Consider the following 21,466-nt stretch of genomic DNA (forward strand, 5'->3'; position numbering starts at 1 on the left):
TTCTTACAGTTTTCAAGAATTATGATTTGTTAGAAATATATTAATAACATCTTAAATTGGCTCAGTTAAAAATGGTTTTTAACTGTGCCTGCCTCTTTTTGATTTATTTAAATGTAAATTATCACTAATTTATCTCTCTAAAAAATTGTTGTATTTACGGTTATTCCATCAGGACCTAGCAGTGAGTATATGTGCATTGGGTCCTATTGAGATCAATAGTTAGAGTTTTAAATGTGCAGGTGTTAGAGATTTGCTCTGAATCATCCCTACCACCTGTCTTAGGTTGGATTCCCCAGAAATGGACTTCAGGGAGAGTTTGTGTTAAAGTGATGTATTAAGATGTGTTCTAAGGAAGAACAGTAGGGGAGTGGGACCCTGAGGAGAAGGAGGTAATTGTCTCATCAACACAACCCTTCACCCACTGACAAAGTCCATTTTTGTCATCATCTCACTGATTCCACAGGCACAATGTTATTTCAACTTTAGAAATAGTATATTAGGTCACACAGTAAGTTCCCCAAATAGCTTAAAGGGTAGTTTTCAATGGCCTTTGTCTGATTTCCTCTGTGGCCAAAGCAGGAAGCAGCATAAGGATTGCGTGAATGAGGCATGTGAATGAGACAACAAGAAACAAGACCAAAAAGGTTTCTAAATTTCATTTTTTGGTAGCATAAAAACATTAGATTGTCATTCAAAAACTTGTCAGATTTCCAAACCTCTCTTGATTATTTTTTGCCTTGTTGGTGGTTTGTGGGAATGGTGTAGCTGTCCTGGTCATATTCCAATCTAGACAATTATATCTTCTCTTCTGCAAATTCCCTGTTGCTTATATTCCAAGAAACAGTCTTCTTTTCTTTATGACAAACTGCTCCTAGGTACCACTGCATGGTGGTAAACAGCTAGAGGGAGCTACCCCAGAGATGGCTGCACATCAGTGGTAGGTGAGCTCATCCCAGTGTAATTTATCTATCAATTTGTTCAGTGTTTGAAGTATTTGGCATCTTTCAGGGAAGAAAAGCCTAGAGAAGAGAAGATCCTATTATGTCTTCTATAACCTCAGTACGTTTGAGGCACTGTTCTAATTAGAATGAAGATAACAATTTAAAAAATGATAGATATTTGCAAAGGGGATGATTAATATAAATGGGTTTCTCAATAACAATATTTCACTGATAACCTATTAAAGATTAAGTGCTACATTTCAGGTTGCCAAAGATATCATACCTCTGTGTAGTAGTAAGCATTTCTGAGGTAGGCAAAAGAGTCATTGAAATAATAATCAAGTCTCCCCAACAGTTTAATTAAAAGAAAATATGAATCAGTATAAAATCAAAACCATTTTGCTTTGTTTAAAAAGAAAAAACTTTATTGTGAGTGGTGATAAGAGTTCAGACAAAATTATTTCAGAGAAAATACATCTTGGTTAGTCTCTTCCATTAACAGCAGCTCTTTAGAGATGCCTTTTCCCTTCTAAATGATTTAATGCTCCATCTTGTAAAGAAAAAAACCCACCATACTCTTGTCATTTTCTAGTTTATATTTGTGCTCCCTCCCACTCCTACAGTACTTTAAGGACACTACTCTACCTAAAATGAGTTCAGTGGATTTGGTTGAAATTGAAGATAATAAAGATAAAATGAAAATGAAGATAAAATATTTGAAGAATATTTAAATTTCAGAAGAAAACATTTGACTTATTAAGAAAATTACTTATATTTACTTCTAACACTACAAGTCACTGCAGGAAAAGAAAATAAAGTCCCCTTTCTCTTTGCAGTAAAGAAAATGGTGGGGAATGAATTCTAGAAGCATACATATTTATTGTCACTAGAGAAACTATTGATGCCATCAGAGCATTTCTAGTAGTTGTGGCTTCCATGGAATCCTAAAGAAGCCGAGAGATGACAGAAGCCTATCTGGTTCACAGACTTTATGGAAACCTTAAAGCCCTCTTGGTGCCCACCATTGTGATAGGAGCAAAGATTATGACATAAGTCACCCATATCAAAGGTGTGACCATTTCTCCAAACTTAAGATCATCTTTTACACTTCATGTATGTCTTCCCCAGTCACCACCCAATATGTGCCCCCTTGCGTCTCCCTGAACAATACAACCAATACCCCATAACAAATGATTAGGTTGGTTCATGGGAAAATCCAAAAGGAGCAAGTTCACCTTGTTCTTTGGGAGGTTCCTCCCCTGTCCTTTCCTGCGGACACACAACACTACTAATTAGGCTATTGAAGAAGAGGCATCTGGCTTTTGCCAATTCTTGGCACCCAAGTTTCATGAATCTTTTGGTCAAGAAAGAAAATGTTTCTCTCCCGATCCAAAGCCTAATCCCAAGACAAAATGCCTCCAGGGGGCCCTTCTTCTCAGAGAAGGTAGAGATTATGTTAGAAAAGGCTTTGAAGCCAAAGGGGAGTCCAGAAAGGCCAAAAAGCAGATTTCATAAATCCCCCTCCATTAATGGAGTCACAGTGTAGAACCTCATACTTATTGTTGAGTATTACTGCTTACCAACAATTATTTTTAGCTTATGAGTGAGGAAACAAAGGCTCATAAAAGCTAAGTGACTTGCTCAAGTTCACCCAGCTGGCCAGTGTTGGCAACAGGATGAAACCACGGTCCCTCTGACTCCAAATGGCATGCCCTGCCCAAATTCTATGCTGCAAATATAAGTTGTAGATATCACTTTATTATAAAATATGCTTGGTTGTGCACATTACATGTTATAAGAAGCCAAAGTGGATAAAATGGTTTATCGCATGTGTCAAGAGAGAGTAGGTGACTCAAAACATTCTAGGATTCACTGTGGAAGACCTGATTCCTCATCCCCTTACAGTGTGTCTGAGAGAGGAAATCTCTCTCTGCTCTCCTCCCTGACTCCATATTGACATTTGTCTTCTTCCAGTTTCTAAAACATGCTGACATTACCTTTAATCTGCTTATAGTAATCACGACATTTTATTAATCTTTCAAAAGCAGTTTTAGTTGCTCTTCCTTCTTTGTCTGTAAGTACAGTCAAGGTGTCCTTTCTGTGTCTATTTTTAGGTGATCATATTTTTGATATTGGAAGGCGTAATGACTAGATTTCTAGACAAACTCTCATAATTTACATTTGAGGAAAGAAAGTTCCATAAAGTTAGTGATTTATTCTAGGTGCCAACAATGATTGGTGACAAATCCAGACCCCAAACTCTCAGTGTTGAATTTTTAATTCTTATTATTTTACAATTAATTAGTTTTCTGTGGAAGATGTTCCTAACTTATTCTTTGTGTAAACCATGTGTGTAGAGCTAAGTTTAAAGCAGGTGAAGTTATTATATATAGCATTTTGATAAGAATAGTATCTGATTTATCTTCAGTCTCCCAAATTTACCTCATGTATGCTGAGGAAATCAGTGGTCAAGTAAGTTTGTAAAGAGTGTTCTTTTAACAGCTAAAGAATTAGAATAAGCTTTTCTTAGAATGCCTTTTTAAAAAAATTTTTCGGCTGGACGCAGTGGCTCAAGCCTGTAATCCCAGCACTTTGGGAGGCCGAGGCGGGTGGATCACGAGGTCGAGAGATCGAGACCGTCCTGGTCAACATGGTGAAACCCCATCTCTACTAAAAATACAAAAAATTAGCTGGGCATGGTGGCGTGTGCCTGTAATCCCAGCTACTCAGGAGGCTGAGGCAGGAGAATTGCTTGAACCCAGGAGGCGGAGGTTGCGGTGAGCCAAGATTGCGCCATTGCACTCCAGCCTGGGTAACAAGGGCTAAACTCCATCTCAAAAAAAAAAAAAAAAAAAAAAAAATTTCTTTATGAAGTTATTTTATAAATGCTTAAAGTAATCTCATTTAAAATTGAAACACTGCATTTCAGATACAGGTACACTGAATGTTAGTAAGAAGGGTTTTTATTTACAGGAATTTGGTGATAATAAAAATCTTCAGTAAACTTTGTTAAGACTTAAAAAAAAAAATCTATGACTAACTCTGTGATTTTTCCAGTTTTAAAAGGAGCCCAAGTTGATTCTAAAATCAAAGAACAGACAGAAGTTCAAGTGGGTTGCAAACTTGGCAAAAACATGTTTTACCAAGAAAAAAGGAAAACGAATCCCATCTAAAAATCTGTGCCTGTGTATATGCATCTCTGGGCTTTCTTTTTGTAAAAGCAAAGTTCTTTTAAAAAGAATCATTATACCACATAAAGTAATGAAATATACTTTGCGTGACTAAAGATATTAAAATTGCTTGTTTAAAATTAGGCCAACTGCATAACTCCTTTGAAAAGTCCATTAGAAATAAGTCACCTAGTGACCATAATCATGCTTTAACTTGGGGTGTGTAACCTTATGTTCTAAGATGTGTCACTGGCAACTTTTAAAATTACCAAAATTAATCTGGTGCTACTTAGAAGCTTTTCCACTATATTTCTGTTTGCATTTTACTACTTCCTTTCTGTATTATGCTTCTCTTTACTATCATGAATATCACAAAGTTGGATACAACTACTTAATTTTACATTTTTCCTGTAGTAGTTATTCAGGATTTCTCTTCTGAATAGTTTTTAACATTTGAATCAAAGCAGCTTTTGACATCAGCGAAACCTTGCAGTAAAGGAGGGGTCAGTGCCTTTGAATCCCCAGACAAAGGGGCTCAGTTTTTACATGTGCCCCAGAACTCTTGTTGTGGCAGTTTTCATCTTTGTAAGGCTACTACACATGCTCAGCGTTCATTCTCAGAACATTAGACTGTAAACTTTGAAAGAATAGAGGCACAGTCTTATTCTCCATGTATCCTCTAATCTACCACATTGCCTAACACACAGTAAACACCCAACAAAAAAATATTTGTGGGATAAACAAATAAATATAGCAGGCTTTCTTCTAGAAAGTGGATGGTCACCCAGCTTGAAGATTATTTATTTTATTTCAATACTCAGGCGGTATGCCTTATGAATTATGTATGTCTAAAACACATATGTTGAAGAAGGTGTTCTGGAGTCTTTTTTATTGCTATCAAATAAAATCCAAAAGCACTCCCAGTGTTTTCCATTACCATCTATTTTATCCTTAATTTGTAGTTTGTCCCCTGGAGAATCTCCTCTATGGTGGGCTGTGTCTTTCAGTGTTCCCCGTTGTCTATGCGGTGCCCAGCACAGAGCAGCCAATCAGTAAATGATTGTTACATGAATAAATGAGAATATATCAAATAATTTTATCAAAATTTGAAATGGTTTGGAATCAGTAAAAAGTAATATTGATGATGCAAACAATAAAGAGTGACATTATGGAAGATATTATTTAGAGAATCATCAGAACACAAGTAAAGGGCAGACATGGTGGCTCATGCCTATAATCAGAGCTCTTTGGAAAGTCAAGGCAGGAGGATCCCTGGAGCCCAGGAGTTCAAGGCTAGTCTGGGCAACATGGTGTTACCCCATCTCTACAAAAAATTAGTCCAGTAGGGTGGTGTACACTTATAGTCCCAGCTGCTCAGGAGGCTGAGGCAGAAGGATTCCTTGAGACCAGGAGGTCAAGGCTGCTGCTGTGAGCTGTGATCATGCCACTGCACTCCAGCCTGAGCAGCAGAGTAAGACACTGTCTCAAAAAAAAATGCAGGTGAACAGGAAAGACGTGAAAGTAACTAAACTTGGCAGAGATGGAAAGCAGTGTCCCAGTCCTCTGCACGTCTTTCTTCCAAGCTTGGGTGGCTGATATCCTTAAAAACAAAAACTTCCTTTTTATTTAAAAAGGAGATTAATTGGAACTAAAATGAAAAGATACAATGTAAAGTGAATACTAAGTTAAGTTGTCTGGTTATTGTACTATGTATGAGTATCGTTAGGCAGAAAAGGGCATAGTCAAAATGGTTTGACTGAAGAGAGTTTTAGAAAGGGGCTATTTACTGAAGTGGGTGGGATTCAAGGAACCAACAAGAAATGTGGAAGCACCTCAAGGTTAATAAGAGCAGAAAGTCATTGTCACCCCAGGCCTGGAAAAGCTGAGGGAGCCTGCCATTGGAGCCTGTGAAAGTTGGAGTCTGAGAAGGGAGACCTCTCAAAAGGAGCTCTCACCTTAAAGGACTGCAGCCCATTTCCAAAGAGTGCCCTGAAGGAGAAAGTGGTGAATAAATAATCCATGCTTTCTTCTGCCCTTCAATTCCCTACTCCTACTGGGTCTCCCGTCGACTGAACACAAGAGAAAGCCTGGAGCACAGGCAGGGCAGAGAATGATCTGAATAGAAAGTAACAGGGGCAAGGAAAGACAAATGGAGAGTAGTCAATGAATGACTGGTCTCCCTGAGAATGACTCTGACTCTGATGGAGCCAGAAGCCCTACATTGGTCCCCCAGAAAGCAGCCAGGAAGAGAAGCATAAGCTTGATTCTTGATGGGAACTTTAGTTCTCCAGCTTGGTAACTACTAAACTGGGCTGCCATGTAAAAGGACTGTTTCTTCTTACTGTCTGAACATTTGATGTAATCACCTGCCAATCGACCAGTGAACTCAACAAGGGTAATGTTTGCACCCAGTCAGCTTCACAAAAGGAAAAAACAAAATGAAAGACATTTGTACTGGTTATCACTAGAACTATGGTACTTGAATCAGTACAAAAATTAAAGTCTCCAAAAAAATTGGCATTGCAAAATCTGAAACCTATTTGTTGTCTCAAGTGGTCATGGGACATTGTTCACTTAGCTCTGGAAACTTCTATCCTTCTATTTCTATAAAATATGACTAAGCGCTAGATCTAAATTAAAATTTGTCATTGCATTCTTCCAGGACATAGCATGTACATTTGCTATTCAAAATCGGATCTGCTCTCCTTTTTATCTCAGGAATATCTAATAAGTATCTGTGTAGACAAAGAAGATATGTGTGTTTAAACAATGCAGTCTTTATAGATTCACTGAAATGTTCTGTTTCAGAAACAATTAATTGGATTAAGATTCTAACTTGCTTCATGCCAAGTCCTGGCATGACCAAACCCCCGATTACTTCATGCCATGAAGCTCCAGGCTCAATAGCCTGTTTTCCTTCCTGTGGGCAGAAACATAGCTTGTAGGGAGGGGAAATAGGAACAGTTATCACTAGGTTGTGCCCTCTGAACATATTACTCTAAACGATGTTTTTCAACAATTTTAAGGTAGTATTTTGATATGACAGTTTTTAAGAAAATGGTATGAAAAAAGATGCCAGAGGAAGCAGTGTGAATTTTATCTTTCAAAATACAATGGTCAGACCATGGGTCCAATAGAGAAGGTTTTCCTTGTTCACTTTCCTCTCAAAAAACATCCTCATATTAGATGCCAGAAGATAGTGGAGGTGCATAGTTGCATTTTAAAGTAGAAATTTTGAAACTCGAGAATTGTGTACCTTTTAAGTTGTCATATGAAGCAACACTTCAGATAAGAAAAGCCTTGGGAAATAGAACATCCATATATTCTTCCTGAAAAAGAAATTGTCAAAGATGTACACCAGCCTACTGAATTAGGAAGTCTTGCTTAAAAGGGCTGTTAAGACAAAGTCTACAGTATTGTAAAATACACAAACATAATATCAATGTTATGAATATTCTTAAAAGAAGAAACACAAAAATTGTTAGATCTAAAATCCTAGATTATATCATAGAAAGCTGAATGACAGAAGAAAATTGTCAAAAAATAGTGATTAATTGGGGAGTCAGTTTAATTCTTGTTTAATTCTTGATGTTTGAAACATGTTAAAATTTTTGATGTTACTACTAATTAAATTTAAAAACATGGTATATGTTATATGTGTTCTCAATTACCAGAGGAAAAAAGGCAATCAAAGGAAATATAGTCTACTTGGCAAAAAAAATAAACACTGAAAATTAATTATATTAGTAATACTACCAAATGCTGAGTGCTAGGCACTATGCTAAGTGATTTACATGATCTCCTTTAATCCTCGTTTAAGTCTCTGAGATAACTATTTATGATGCAGTTCAAAATCAGGTCTACCTAAATGTGAAGTTATACTGTCTTCATTAATACACCAGTAGGATGACAAATAGATTAAAACTTGTGTCCCAATTCTCATTGATTAGTATTAGCTATTTGTAAATTCTACACTAATTAAGATTCTGAGGCTGAATTTCAGCTCAGCGGAAAAGATTGTTATGGATTATTAGTGATGTCTACTTTCGGAACAAGAGGGAAGATTTGCATCATGTCACATATTTACTCTACCAATCACAGTTATAAAAATAGATATAAAATTTCAAACAATAAGACTAGATATTTAGCTTATGAAAATAGTTATAGATGGAATAAATAAACCTACAAAGAAAAAGACTCAAAGGTCATAAAGAAATTTTATCCACATTTAGAAAAAGAATCAAAAGTTAAAAGCAAAATGTACCAAAATGTATGCCAAAGAAAACAGGAATTACAACATTATTAGATAGTTGAATTCAAGAAAAAAAAAACATACAAAAATGTAATAAATAAGGCCAAAGTGAAAACGAGAAGTAGAAACATAGTCTTTTTAGAGAATATAGAATGAACTTAAATTGTTCGATTGCTGACATTAGAAAAATAAGTTATTAGGACCAAGCGCGGTGGCTCCTGCCTGTAATCCCAGCACTTTGGGAGGCTGAGGCTGGCAGAGAACAAGGTCAGAAGTTCAAGACCAGCCCGGCCAACATGGTGAAACCCGGTCTCTACCAAAAAAAAAAAAAAAAAAAAAAAAAAATTAGCTGGGTGTAGTAGCTTGCCCCTGTAGCCCCAGCTACTCAGGAAGCTGAGGTAGGAGAATCACTTGAACCCAGGAGGCAGAGGCTGAAGTGAGCCAAGATTGCACCACTGCACTCCAGCCTGGTGACAGAGCAAGACTCTGTCAAAAAAAAAAAAAAAAAAATTACTAACTCAAGAAGCAGGAATCCCAAAATATCAATAACTATCAAAGAAATTAAAAGTTTTCAAAGAGTTTCATCGTTTAAGAGATACTATTGTCAGCAGTTTTATGGCTAAACTCTTTTAACATTATAAGAAAATGGTACTACCTAAACCTTCCGAGCTGCTGAAGAGCATAGATAAAAAGAGAAACCTGTCAAGTGTTTTTTACAGAAGTGGCACAATTATGCTACCAAAATCTGGTGCGGGGTGGGGGTGGGGGTTGGGGGAGAAGCATGTGTGCACACACAGACACACAAGTCATAATTTTTAATAAGAAAAATTCATTATATGAGAACAAGATAAAAAAAATTTATTCTGATTATTATTTTACAACACACACACGTAAATGTGCACAAACAAAATGACCTAAATTGAAATACGTAGAAATATTTTAGTCATTTTCCTACATGGTTAGGTTATAATGATCTTTGTTTTTACTTATGATTTTTTGTTTTTCCAAATTTTCTTTACCGCCTTGTATTCTATGACACTAAAAAACAATAGTATTGATCCCAGGATACGTTAATTTTAAAGAAGCAGATTTTTTTCTTTTAAATAATGAAGAAAGGTTATTTTGACTGAAGAACAAAGGAGAAACTTTAGACCTGGAGCAGTGGAAGAAAAGAAAGAAGGGAGGAAGGGAAGAATTCCTAGGTTGTAAGACCTTAAAACAAAATCATCAGGAGGGAGCTAATGGAAGTTATTAAAATGTTATATAAAAATCTTGATAGGATAGAGACTCTTCTGACCAAGACTTTTAGCATAGAAAAATAATTAACTTATTAGGCAGGGTGCGGTAGCTCATGCCTATAATCCCAACACTTTGGGAGGCCAAGGTAAGCGGATCATGAGGTCAGGAGATCGAGACCATCCTGGCCAACAAGGTGAAACCCCATCTCTACTTACAATACAAAAATTAGCCGGGTATGGTGGTGGTGTGCACCTGTAGCCCCAGCTACTCAGTAGGCTGAGGCAAGAAAATCGCTTGAACCCAGGAGATGGAGGTTGCAGTGAGCCAGGATTGCGCCACTGCACTCCAACCTGGCGACAGAGCAAGACTCCATGTCAAAAAGAAAAGAAGTAACTTGTCCCAGGATTATTTTCCATAACTACTAATATTTTCATTCTTTCCTAAGTTTTGGGATTAGAGTCAAGATAAATAGAAGCTTTGTGATGGCAGGTACCTTTGTTGACGCTGGCCAACGAGTATCTAGCACAGTGTAGGACCCTGCAGGGCCCAATGACCATCTGTTAGGAATGAAGGTTTCCAGTAGAAGGTTCTGCCAGGCTCTATCTCTCTGGCCTATTCTCTTCAGAATATTAACAGTGACTTGTCCTACAGCAGGAATGTTTTTCAATGCCATAGACAACACAAATCAATTTCAGAATGAAGATTAAAGTTATTCTTGACAGGATCCAGACAAGCTAGATCAAACTTCACAAGGGTGCAAACTGAACCTTTCACTTAGGTTTCAAAACATTTATTGATTGATTTCAGAATAGAGACTGAAATCAGTGTAACCCAACACTGGGAACACAACTTCTGACTAATCTAACACAACCTTAGGCTGTGTGTGTGGGTGTGAACTAACTAGAAATAGGAAAAGAGCAGTCCTCCTCCCTGCCGTGATGGTCAGACGTGATCCCTACTACTGAAGCCCAACTGGGTGACAGGTTTTACAGCAAGCATTAAGTAAGAGCCTATTCAAAAGTACAAGACACAAACAGCCTGAAAAGCCTGCCCACAAGGGATGATTAAAGGGTCTAGGGAAAGTTAAGCTGAGGAGAAAGGCCTGGAGAGTACAAGCGAGCTGTCTTCAGGAGAGGAGTTTAACATATTCTGCCCTACTCCAAGGAGCAGAGCTACGACTGACAAATGTAAAATGCTAAGGTAGATTTGGCCAATACAAAGATGAATTTTCCAAAAGGCACGATGTGCTCTGACCACACAGGAGGCATTCCTTGTCACCAAAAGTGAGTCAGTACTAGCTAAGTGACCATCTCTAAGGAATGTTCTGGAAGGGAGGTGGCACCATCCTGTCTTCTAACCTGGGGACTATAGAGAGGTTTTGTTTGTTCTACAGAAATCTATAATTAATTGTGTAAAATGCCTTCAAAGGAACAATTGCTCTCTGGTAGGAACAATTCACACTACCGCCGATTGTCTTGAAGCCTAGCTGCTTCACGTACCTATGCCACCTGCCCAGCTCCGAAAGACATTGGCGATTGCCTAGTCTCTAACATCCTTCCCAACTGTAGGCTAACTTGCTTGGTGACTCAGCTTCACCACAGAGCTGTCACAGAATGTTGTACCGTTGGAGGACAGGAGAGATAGGGATGTGGGGATGAAACAGGTAAAGTAGAATTGATTGATGAAGATGGTTAACTCCAAACAGTCTGAGGTTGAAACATTTATGTTGTTGCTCTGTGCAACTTTAGCACATTTCCCACCCCACCACCTCTTTGCTTTTTCTCCCTCTTCCCATGTATGTTTCAATTTTATAGCTTCTGTGAACTGAGGACTATTTTAAACATGAACTTTCCACCTAGAATTCAGAAGCTTTTATTACCAGCCCAGCCCAGAAAAGCAGGTTGACTTTTCTTACTAATTTTAGCCACTGCAAAGGTCCTTGGGCAGGGACTGGATTCTTCTGCTCTGTGGTTGGTGTAATGCTGCCATCTGGCGATTATTCCAACAAAGTGCCTGAGGCGTCTCTCGTGCCAGGCAGAAATGTTTCCAACTTACAACTCAATAGAGTAGTCCTGTCCCAAGCAGGAACCCCCTAATTGGGAGGTAAAATCTATCTCCATGAAGGCAGTTGTGTGCTGAAAAAGGTAATCTCTAATTAATATGAATCATGATTATCAACAATGATGTTCAATAATGATATAAAGATTGAGTTGTAATAGATAGTAATGATGTCCTACAGCAAAAATTTACATATAACATTATGTAGCCTACATATTATTAGAAATATATTATTGAATATTATCCTCATCGCAACCCCACAATTAACATAATATTACCATATTCATTCTTATCCCCATGAGGAGACAGATTCAGAGAGGGTTAGTGGCAAGCTCTAGATCACACAGCCTCTAAGTAGAAGAGTCCGAATCGGAGCCCAGTAGAGCAGACTTTAAATTTTCTAGATGTCCCAGCATGGAGCCTAACTAGATTTCAACAGTGTTCAGTGTAGAGAAGTGGACCCTCTTGAGCTATGGGATAGGCAGGATGGGGGAACCAGCAGTCTAAAGAGGCATGAAAAAAATTGTGTAGAGACTGGTGGTAGTGAAGGATTCCATTTATATAACTGGTTTGGAACAGGATTCAGCCAGCAGCAGAAAGCTTAGGTGATAAGATCTAGCTGGAGGAAAAGGACTAGTAGCTGTCAGGTTGGAAGTCAAGGCCCCACTGGAGCGGAGTAAAGAACTGTGGCTCCTTCGGCACATCGAGTGCCTGGGAAAAATGCCACTGGGGGTGATGAGACATCTCAAGTTTCCCCAGTTTTGGCATGGCTAGCCAAAGGAACTGGGTGGGGTTGGCCAGATGTACTGGTACCATTTCCATTATTCTTGCCAGATGCCATATTGCCTTCCCCAAAGGCAATGTATTACATATTAGTTGTGATATATTGTATTACATATTAGGTGTGAGGGTGTGGGAATGATAAACGATGCACATTTGTATTTGTCTGTTTGTTTAATAATCCATCATGGCCATCCTGAGCGAGGTGATTTCTCATCCTTTGTCTCATTTAATTTCTATGACCCTAAGGGAATATTTAGATTTTGGAAATCCTACATTTAGATGTGCATAGTCTAGTTGTTGAAAAGGTACTCTCTAAGGAGAAAGGGTTTTTAGACTTTTGAAGAAACTAAACCATCAGTAACCTGGACCACATTTTGCTTGGTGAATCTCTCAAAAGGATTGAGATGCATGCGTTTGACTTCTAAAACAAACACAGGATAAATAAGCCTCTACTCCTGAGAGAACTGTGCCCGATTCCACCATGTGACCTCATCATCAAAGTGAGGTTCTCAATGTCTGATTTTTTACTGCTTAATTGAGTTTCAGAGATTTTTATTTTGTGTGCTTTACACAAGTACAGTTAATGATTGGCAACAGTTATATCACAAGTACACCTCTTTTGGAGGAGAGATTACTCTTTCTACCTTTTAGGGACCCTTTGTTTGTGGCCATTTATTTTCATCTGGGCCAGTGTATTAGGCTGTTCTCATGCTGTTATGAAGAAATACCCGATACAGGGTAATTTATAAAGCAAAGAGGTTTAGATAAGAAGACATGGACACATGGAGGGGAATAACACCCACTGGGGCCTGTCAGGGAAGGGCAGGGGCCAGGGGAGAGCAGCAGGAAAAATAGCTAATGCATGCCAGGCTTAATACCTAAGTGACGGGTGGATAGGTGGAGCAAACCACCGTGGCACATGTTTACCTATGTAACAAACCTGAACATCCTGCACGTGTACCCTGGAACTTAAAGTAATTTTTAAAAAGAGAGAAAGAAAAGAGGTTTAATTGACTCACAGTTCTACATGGCTGGGGAGGCATCAGGACACTTACAATTGTGGGAAAAGGCACTTCATAGGGTGGCAGGAGAGAGAATGAAAGCCAGCAGGGGAAATGCCAGATGCTTGTAAAACCATCAGATCTCGTGAGAACTCACTCAATATCACAAGAACAGCATGGGGTAAACCACCCCCATAATTCAGTTACCTCCCAGCGAGTCCCTCCCACAACACGTGGTGATTATGAGAACTACAATTCAAGAAGAGATTTGGGTGGGGACACAGCTAAACCATATCAACCAGACCGGTATAAACCAGCTTCATCCATGCATTGTAAGAGGCGGAATAGCAACTATTGCATATGAGGCTTATATTCAAGAACAGTAACTGCTTAGAGATTTTTTGAAAAGTTGAAATAATAATGGTGTACAGAGAGTCCCTCACAGTTTGTGGTGCAAATCTTGTGTCAAAACGTATAGAAACAGCAAGAGGCTCCAAAGTCTGTCTTGTCCATCCTTCACCAAGGCTCAACCTCTTCTGCTGAATATCTTTGGTTTCCCTAATGCCTATATAGTCTGGGGGTGGGAGTGAGGAGTGGAAGTTAGTCCTATCTCACACCCTCCTAACCGCATACTTTGTCTACTGCAGAGGGGCTCTGGAGTCCTAACAGGCTGTGGGCCCAGAAGCATATAATGGGAGCTTGGAACAAGAGGCTTGTGTGGAAAATCCTTGAGGATGGACTGTCCACTCAACAGGTTATTAAGCAGAAGGGCTCTCACCAAAGTGGGCAGAGCCATTTGCATAGTACTGAAAAAAACATTTAAAGTACTGCATTGAGCTTTTGAAAGATTCCTGTGAGAATCATCATGAATTTTTATACCCACAGTTGATGTAAGGAGGAAAATTGGTGATATTTTTGCTAAGCCTAAAGGAAACTGAAAAGTTTTAATATTGAATGAAGTATTGTAATAAAAGCAGTGAAGTCTTAAATATCACACTAGTAAATTTCTTATAATAAATATACACTGAGTATATGCTATTTCCTCTGACAACAGTAAACAGCTGTTCTGTTACTCAGGTTAAAGGCTCCATAAAAGTCACTCATCATAGTTAAAGGAAAATCTCTCAGGCAGCTCATTGTCTGCAAACTACTCAGTTTTATAATAACAGGTGTTTATGTTTGTACACTCTTCTAGGTCTTTGTTATAAATCCCACACAACATTGTTAACTTTTTTGTTTAGTCAGTTGTCTTTTCTAGAGATGTAGATAATAAATAAATAAAATATTCAATGCTTACACACATGATTTTTCTTTCAATACCCTAAAGACAGGTGAGTAACCTGTCTTCTTACTTGGACTATTTCCAAGGAGAAATCTGCCATCCTTATCTTTGTTAACTCGATATGTAATGTTCTTTTTTCTTTGGATGATTTTAAGGTTTTGTTTTTTTTTTAAGTCATTAGTGTTGGGTAGTTTCTTTCTTTTTTTTTTTTTTTTTTTTTTTTTTTGAGATGGAGTCTTCTTCTGGCACCCAGGCTGGAGTGCAGTGATGTGATCTCAGCTCACTGCAACCTCTGCCTCCTACGTTTAAGCAATTCTCTTGCACACTATGTTCAGCTAGTTTTTGTATTTTTAGTACAGATAGGATTTCACCATGTTGACCAGACTGGTCTTGAAATCCTGACCTCAGGTAATCCACCTGCCTCGGCCTTACAAAGTGCTAAGATTATAGGTGTGGGCCACCATGCCTGGCTGTTAATATGATTTTCATGTGCCTTGGTGTCGTTTCCTTCATGTTTCTTGCGCTTGTAGTTTGTCAGACTTTGTGAAACAAACTTTTCTTTGAAACATTTCTTCAAAGGTTCCCTCACCTCTTTGGGGTTTTTCAGTGACCTATAACTGAGACTACTCAGAGTTGTCTCATTGCTTGCTGATTGTATTTTCATTTTTAAAATTATTTTCTTTTTTAAAACTCTCTGTGTTTCATTTGGGATAGCTTCTTATGACAATGTCTTCATGTCACTAATCTTTTATTCTTCAGTGTCAATCTGCTATATACAGCCAACATAAATTTTACTGGAGATATTGTTGTTTTCATCTCTGGAAGTTCAGTTTGGGTCTTTTTAATATCTTGCATATCTTCACTAAACATAGTTCATCTTTACTCTATCTTCTTGGATATATGGAATATAGTCTTAATAAGTGTTTTAATGCTCTTTATTGATTGATAATTCTAACATCTGTATTAGTTATAGGGTGGTTTCAATTGATTGATTTTTCTCCTCATAATGGATCATATGTTCCTGCTTCTTTGCACACCAGATATTTTTTTAATGTATGCCAAACATTTGTATTTTGCCATATAGGTTGTAGATAATACTATATTCCCAAAAATATTCTTTTGCTTGTGTCTTGGACACAATTAAGTTACTTGGAAACAGTTTGATTCTTTCAGGTCTTTCTTTTAAGGTTCATTAGGTGGTTCCAGAGCAGTGGTCATTCTAAGACTAATTATTTCTTACTCCTGAAGCAAGACACTTCTAAGTATTCTACCCCTCAGTGTCCTGTGAAATAGGAGGTTTTGCATCTGGCTGGTGGGCGCATTCCCTATTCCAGGATCTGGATGAGTACTGGGCAGTGTTTCCTCTGATCCTTTCTGATGGTTCTCTTCCCAGCTTTTGGTGGTTTCTCACATGCATGAGCTCATCAGTTCTCCGCTGAATACTCAAGAGAGACCCCCTAGAGTTCTCTCTGTGTGCAGCTCCTTCCTCTCTTCTATCTGCCCTTTGAATTCTAGTTGGCTCATTCTTCTCCTAGCTCATTCTTTTTGGACAGAGCTAGGAAAGCTGAGACACTTTCCTCAGCTTCAAGTGTCTGCCAGGCTCAGCCTGGGTTCCTCCTTCTCATGCCAAGACCTGTAAACTCTCTCAAAGCAGTAAGCTGGGCTCACATCACTTGGCTCCTATTTTTCAAGGATTACTGTCTGTAACTGTCTGATCTCCACTGTCTTGAAAACCACTTTTTTTCCACATGTCTTGTGTAGTTTTTCAGTTGGTTCAGGTAGGAGGAAAAATCTAGTCCCTATTACTACAGGTTTTGAGAAGCAGAAGTCTCATTTAGGTCTATGACTTGCAAATATTTTCTATTTTTTTACCCTTAATTATGTAACAAGAAGCAAAGACATGCATTCTCAAGATTTTGCTCAAAGAATCTTAATCTCTTTAGGATTCAGCTATTTAAGAATGTATACCCTCTGGTTTTTAGCTTTGAGTTATGTTTGAAGCTGAATTAAAGAATATGGGTTTTGTAATGCTTGTTTCTACTAAGTTGAGCCATTACTTTCTTTTTACTTTGGCCTCAGGCTGAGGTAGCTGGGGTTTGGGCTGGGTCAGCCACCTCTGTGACTGTCTTTATTTTCTGTCTTTGCTCAGACACATGGACTGCTAAGGCTCTCGGGGATTGCTCTCTACAGGGAAAAGAGTGATTCTGCTCTTTTGAGTGGAACTGTCCTTCAAGGTCGGATCCAGCAGAGATCTAAGCAGAGGCTGGAATCATTTTCCTCCCTTGAACCCTTCTTCAGCAGCTGTTCAAGGAAAGGAAAATCCCCTATTTTCCACTTAGGTACCAAATACTCAAGGATTATATCTATGGACAATCAGCTTTTTCCTTTTAATTCACTTCCCAGACACATGCCCAATCTTCTCCTAGGACAGACAAGGCTCCTCCCTCTGCTCCCTCTGCTCTATTCTAAGGAGGCCATGTTGCAAGCCCCCTTCTCCTGAGAGACTTCCTATTCGAGCCTATAATGTGGTATAACTGAAAGTTACTATATCTCCCACAATATATAACTTAATATTTATGTAAGAATCTACAGATAGATTTAGGATTTCATGGATGCTCCTGTTTACAAAGTCATGGCCTGCCAACACATGACTTTGCTCTTTCTCTACATGTCCCAGACTCTCGTGGCAACAAGAGCAGTAGTCCAAAACATGGGCACAAATGTGTAATCATAGAAATAGTCCAGCTGAAGCTAGCAAAGGGTCCTTATCCAGACTTCAGTAAAAAGAACAAGAATATATATCTACACACACATGCACACACATGCACACAAATATATAAAATATCTTTTATTATTTTATTAGTCTGGCATTTAAGGCATATGTGTTTCCTTCTGGATTTGCTTTTCTTTAGTCAAGATTCATCTCACAACCATATTGTTATTAGTTTTGAGAGACATTCATTTCTCTTCCTGTGTTTCATGTTTTATTCTTTGTATCAGGAAACCAGTGATGCAGTTTTATATAAACTCTCTAACAACTGAGAAAAAAAAAAGTCCTTGAAATTCTCTCATTTGTCTTCCCTTCCACGCAGTGGGAGTTTCTGTGGGATCCGAGGTGTGCCAGGCACCTACAGGGGTTGGTCGCAGTCCTGCTGGCTGCATGTTTTCCCTTTAATAACCTCAAGGCCTCTTTCCTTCTGCAGGTGCCAGGGTGGGCAGAGCAAACAGCTGCCAGTCGGACAGCAGTGGGTTCTTGGAGGAGCCGCTGGAACCACTGCCCCTCCAGGTAGGAGGGTTTGGAACGGGGCCCTATGCTCATCCCTCACATCCCACTTCAGCCCTATCAGCCAGGCTGCCACCCAGACCTCACTCACAGCTAACTCAGAAGTAGGGATGTTTTAAAGTACCCACCAAAATTGGAAAGGCTGAGAAGGCCAAGCCACCTGCATCCAAGGTGGAGGGGACGATGGAGTCTTAAGACAAGGTGTCACAAAGTGTGGCCTTCCTTTCCTTTTGATTTTTCTAAGCAAGGAAGCTGAGCCTCCTAGAGAGGAGGACCTAAAGTGGTAAACAGATGCAAAACCTTATGGTGTAACCCTTATCTCCTAGCTCCTAAGTCAATGATAATGACAAGAAGAAAATCTCGCCTTAAACTTACTGCCTCCTCCACTTCCTGATCTGTTTCCCTTTGTCCCGGTTTCCCCTACAGATGCCTTCCTTGCCAAGCAGCCAGAGTCATGCTGAGAATGGAGGTAGAAAGCCAAAAGATCAGAGCCATAGCTTAGTATCATCCCAAGACTGTCAGCTAGAGTCAGATGGGCCAGATTCCAAGAGTATAGTGAGCACATCTTTTTCAAGCCAAGACGCGAATGCCTTAGAAGAAAAGGTCTCAGCGTCTGTGGTAGAGGAAGAGTCTCTGCTTGAGGACATGGAGGGGCCGCCAGAGCTGTATATCCCATACATGGCCTGTGCCAAGACCACCACAAGGGGAGAACACCCAAGGAAAGACAGCCATCTGCAGCAGCTCCTGCCAGTGCCCCACACTGAATATGAGGTCACTGGATCTACAGCCACTTCCAAATATGATTGTCCTCTGGGTTTTATGGTAACCCACATCGTAGAAATGCAGGACAGTTTTCTGAGGACTGAGGGCGCTGGTGAAGGGCAAAGCCACCAGTGTGAGTTTCAAAGATCACCTGGAAATGATCGCACTCAAGACAAGTTCCTTCATGTCGACTCTGAGGCCCCAAGAGAAAAGGAAAGCAGTGGACTCTGTCCCAATACCAACCACAGCTTATTGGCATCAGAAAGCTCATCACAGTGTGTCCCCAAGCACAGTGAAATCACACCTTATGCAATTGACTTTGCTCAAACCTCTGAAAAGCCCATTCCCTACCTCCATAAACTTCCTGGAGATCCTGCCCAGGTGAAGTCAAGGTCTAGTACTTTGGGTCAGATACTCCCTAGGACAGAGGCTGAGATGGAAAACCTTCCTGTAAATACTGGCAGCTCCAGGTCTGTGACAGCCCAGATGTCCTCCAACCTGGTGTCAGCTGTTCAGAGTGCTGTGTCCTTGAGGACTGGTCCCAGAGGAACATCTTTAGAATGCACCGTGTGTGACCCTGTTACCACAACAGAACCAAGACTGGGGACAGAAGCAAGACGGTTCAATGATGCTTCCATTCAGACTTCTATATGTGAGCCCAGGCCCTGGCATTTCTGTTCTGCTCCAAGCAAAAAAGCCTTGATACATGGGCACCAGCCCCTCACCAAATCCATCTCTCTAGACTCAGGTTTCCCTAGTATCTGCCCAGGGGACACCTGCCATGCTAAACCTGCCCACTGCTGCATCTGCTGTCATCACCACCCCCACTGCCATGGGGAGAGGCAAAGCCCTGGCCCTGCACCCTCAGTCTGTAGGCACTGCCTGTGCTCACTTACCGGTCACCAGGAAGCCCAGTTCATGACGACTTTGAAAGCCCTTCAGGACACTACAGTGAGGGAGCTATGTTCCGTAAGTATTCACCCCTGCAAAGATGGAAAGGCAGATGCACCCATGATAAACACCTCAGGGATAGTGTTCAGACTTCTTTGCTGAATGCAAGATCTCAAGGGAAATCTTTCTATTTTAAATCATGAATAACATTTGTAGAGTGCTTTATTATGATATAGTATCACACATTTCTTCTTGATACTTCCAATCGATCACCTTCAGAAATAAAAAAAGCAAATTTTATTATTAATCTTCATTTTACAGAAGGGAAAACTAAGGGGTAGAACCATACATTCATTAGTCTAAGATTATAAGCACTAATACATCTGTAACTCATCTCCAGTTCAGTCTAGCTGAGAAGTTCTGTGTCTTAAATTCATTTAACTGTATAATCTTGCACAAGCCATTTTAATCTTATTGTGAAATAGGGAGATTGTTCATGCCACTGACACAGGATTGCTTTAGGGTTAAATAAGATGAACCCTGTAAAGCCCTCAGCCCAGCATGTGGCACATGGAAAGCTCTAGGTAATAGTAATTGTGTGGGTCTGTTACTCTTATAATCAATTTTTGTGACTGTTTTACATTGTTCAGGTCTTGAACTTAGAGCTTCTCATGTCAAATAGAAGGGCTTTTGGTCGACCTTTGTTGTGCCTGTTTAAAGGTGGACACTATGGTTACTGAGGACTGAATGACTCCAGCCTTCTCTAGCCCTTGATTAATCAGTGTTTAATGAGCACTTCCAGTTCCTCCTTTTTAGAAGTTCTCAAGGTAAGAAATGATCTAGGCCTTCAAGGCCAGCCATTGATTACAAAATTAAGACTATTGCACATAACACCACTTGTATAGAGAGCTGAAAAGGTGAGGGGTCTGGCACAGAGAACGTAGGTTGCAGCTATTCAGAGGAGGGTGAAGAGAAATCATGATTTACCAAGTACCTGCTGTTGAGTGCCTGCTAAGTTACTTTCTCATTCTCTTAATTCCACAAATATTTAGTGAGCGCCTATGCTGACCATTTTACATTATGTCATGTAACCTTCATTTTCATCGATTCCATAAATATTTGTTGAGCTCCTAATATGTGCCATATTCTTCCTCTTTTATAGATGAGGAAACTAGAACTGGGAGAGTTTAAATAATTATCCCAATGCCTCCTAATGACTAAGTGGGAAGTCCAAATTCAAATTCAATTTGGGTAACAGTAAATTGCTTGACACTACCGTCCAAGCAAAGATGTGTCTGACTTTAAAATATCTGAATCTGTATAAGTGTAGAATTAACATTAGAAAGTGATTATTTGAAAGATAAAGCAAATTACTACTTGGCCTTTCAATGTATAGAAATTATCTTACATAATGTGATATAAAGAAAGTGATTACAGGAAAGTTTAAATAATTAATCAGATCAATTTTTAATTGCAGGACTCCCAGGCATTTGGAATATTTTTATATAAACCTAATATTAGTGAGCATAGTGATCAGTTCTAGGTATATTCTCCAAAAGTTCAGTGGAAAAAAAGAACAAAACTTAATATATGCTGGGGTCCTTCTTGAGTATCAAAAGACCTTGGTTTAAATCCTGGGTAACAGTAGGGTCATCACCACCATAACCATCACCAACACCACCTACCGCCACCATCATCGTTATTATCATCATTATTCACATAATTTGTTGTGGGGATTTCAAATGCTCTAAGTGTTTTCAACTGAGGATAATTTCCCACCCCTGAACCCCCAGATGACATTTGG

At 39.3% G+C, this 21,466-nt stretch overlaps 1 protein-coding gene across 4 annotated transcripts in view; it reads left to right on the forward strand.

Moving 5' to 3' along the window:
• Window positions 1-21,466, forward strand: part of ITPRID1 (ITPR interacting domain containing 1) — a 137,549-nt gene that overhangs the window by 82,836 nt on the left and 33,247 nt on the right. For all 4 annotated transcript variants that reach the window (XR_012512202.1, XM_074379659.1, XM_074379658.1 and 1 more), the window contains exons 10-11: window positions 17,930-18,012; window positions 18,436-19,740. Coding sequence is in view for 3 of the 4 variants with exons in the window: in XM_074379659.1 (XP_074235760.1) it covers window positions 17,930-18,012; window positions 18,436-19,740 (1,388 nt within the window). In the remaining variant the exon portion in view is untranslated. The remainder of the gene's footprint in view (window positions 1-17,929; window positions 18,013-18,435; window positions 19,741-21,466) is intronic.

This window comes from Saimiri boliviensis, chromosome 10, assembly GCF_048565385.1.
Source record: "Saimiri boliviensis isolate mSaiBol1 chromosome 10, mSaiBol1.pri, whole genome shotgun sequence".
NCBI lineage: Eukaryota > Metazoa > Chordata > Mammalia > Primates > Cebidae > Saimiri > Saimiri boliviensis.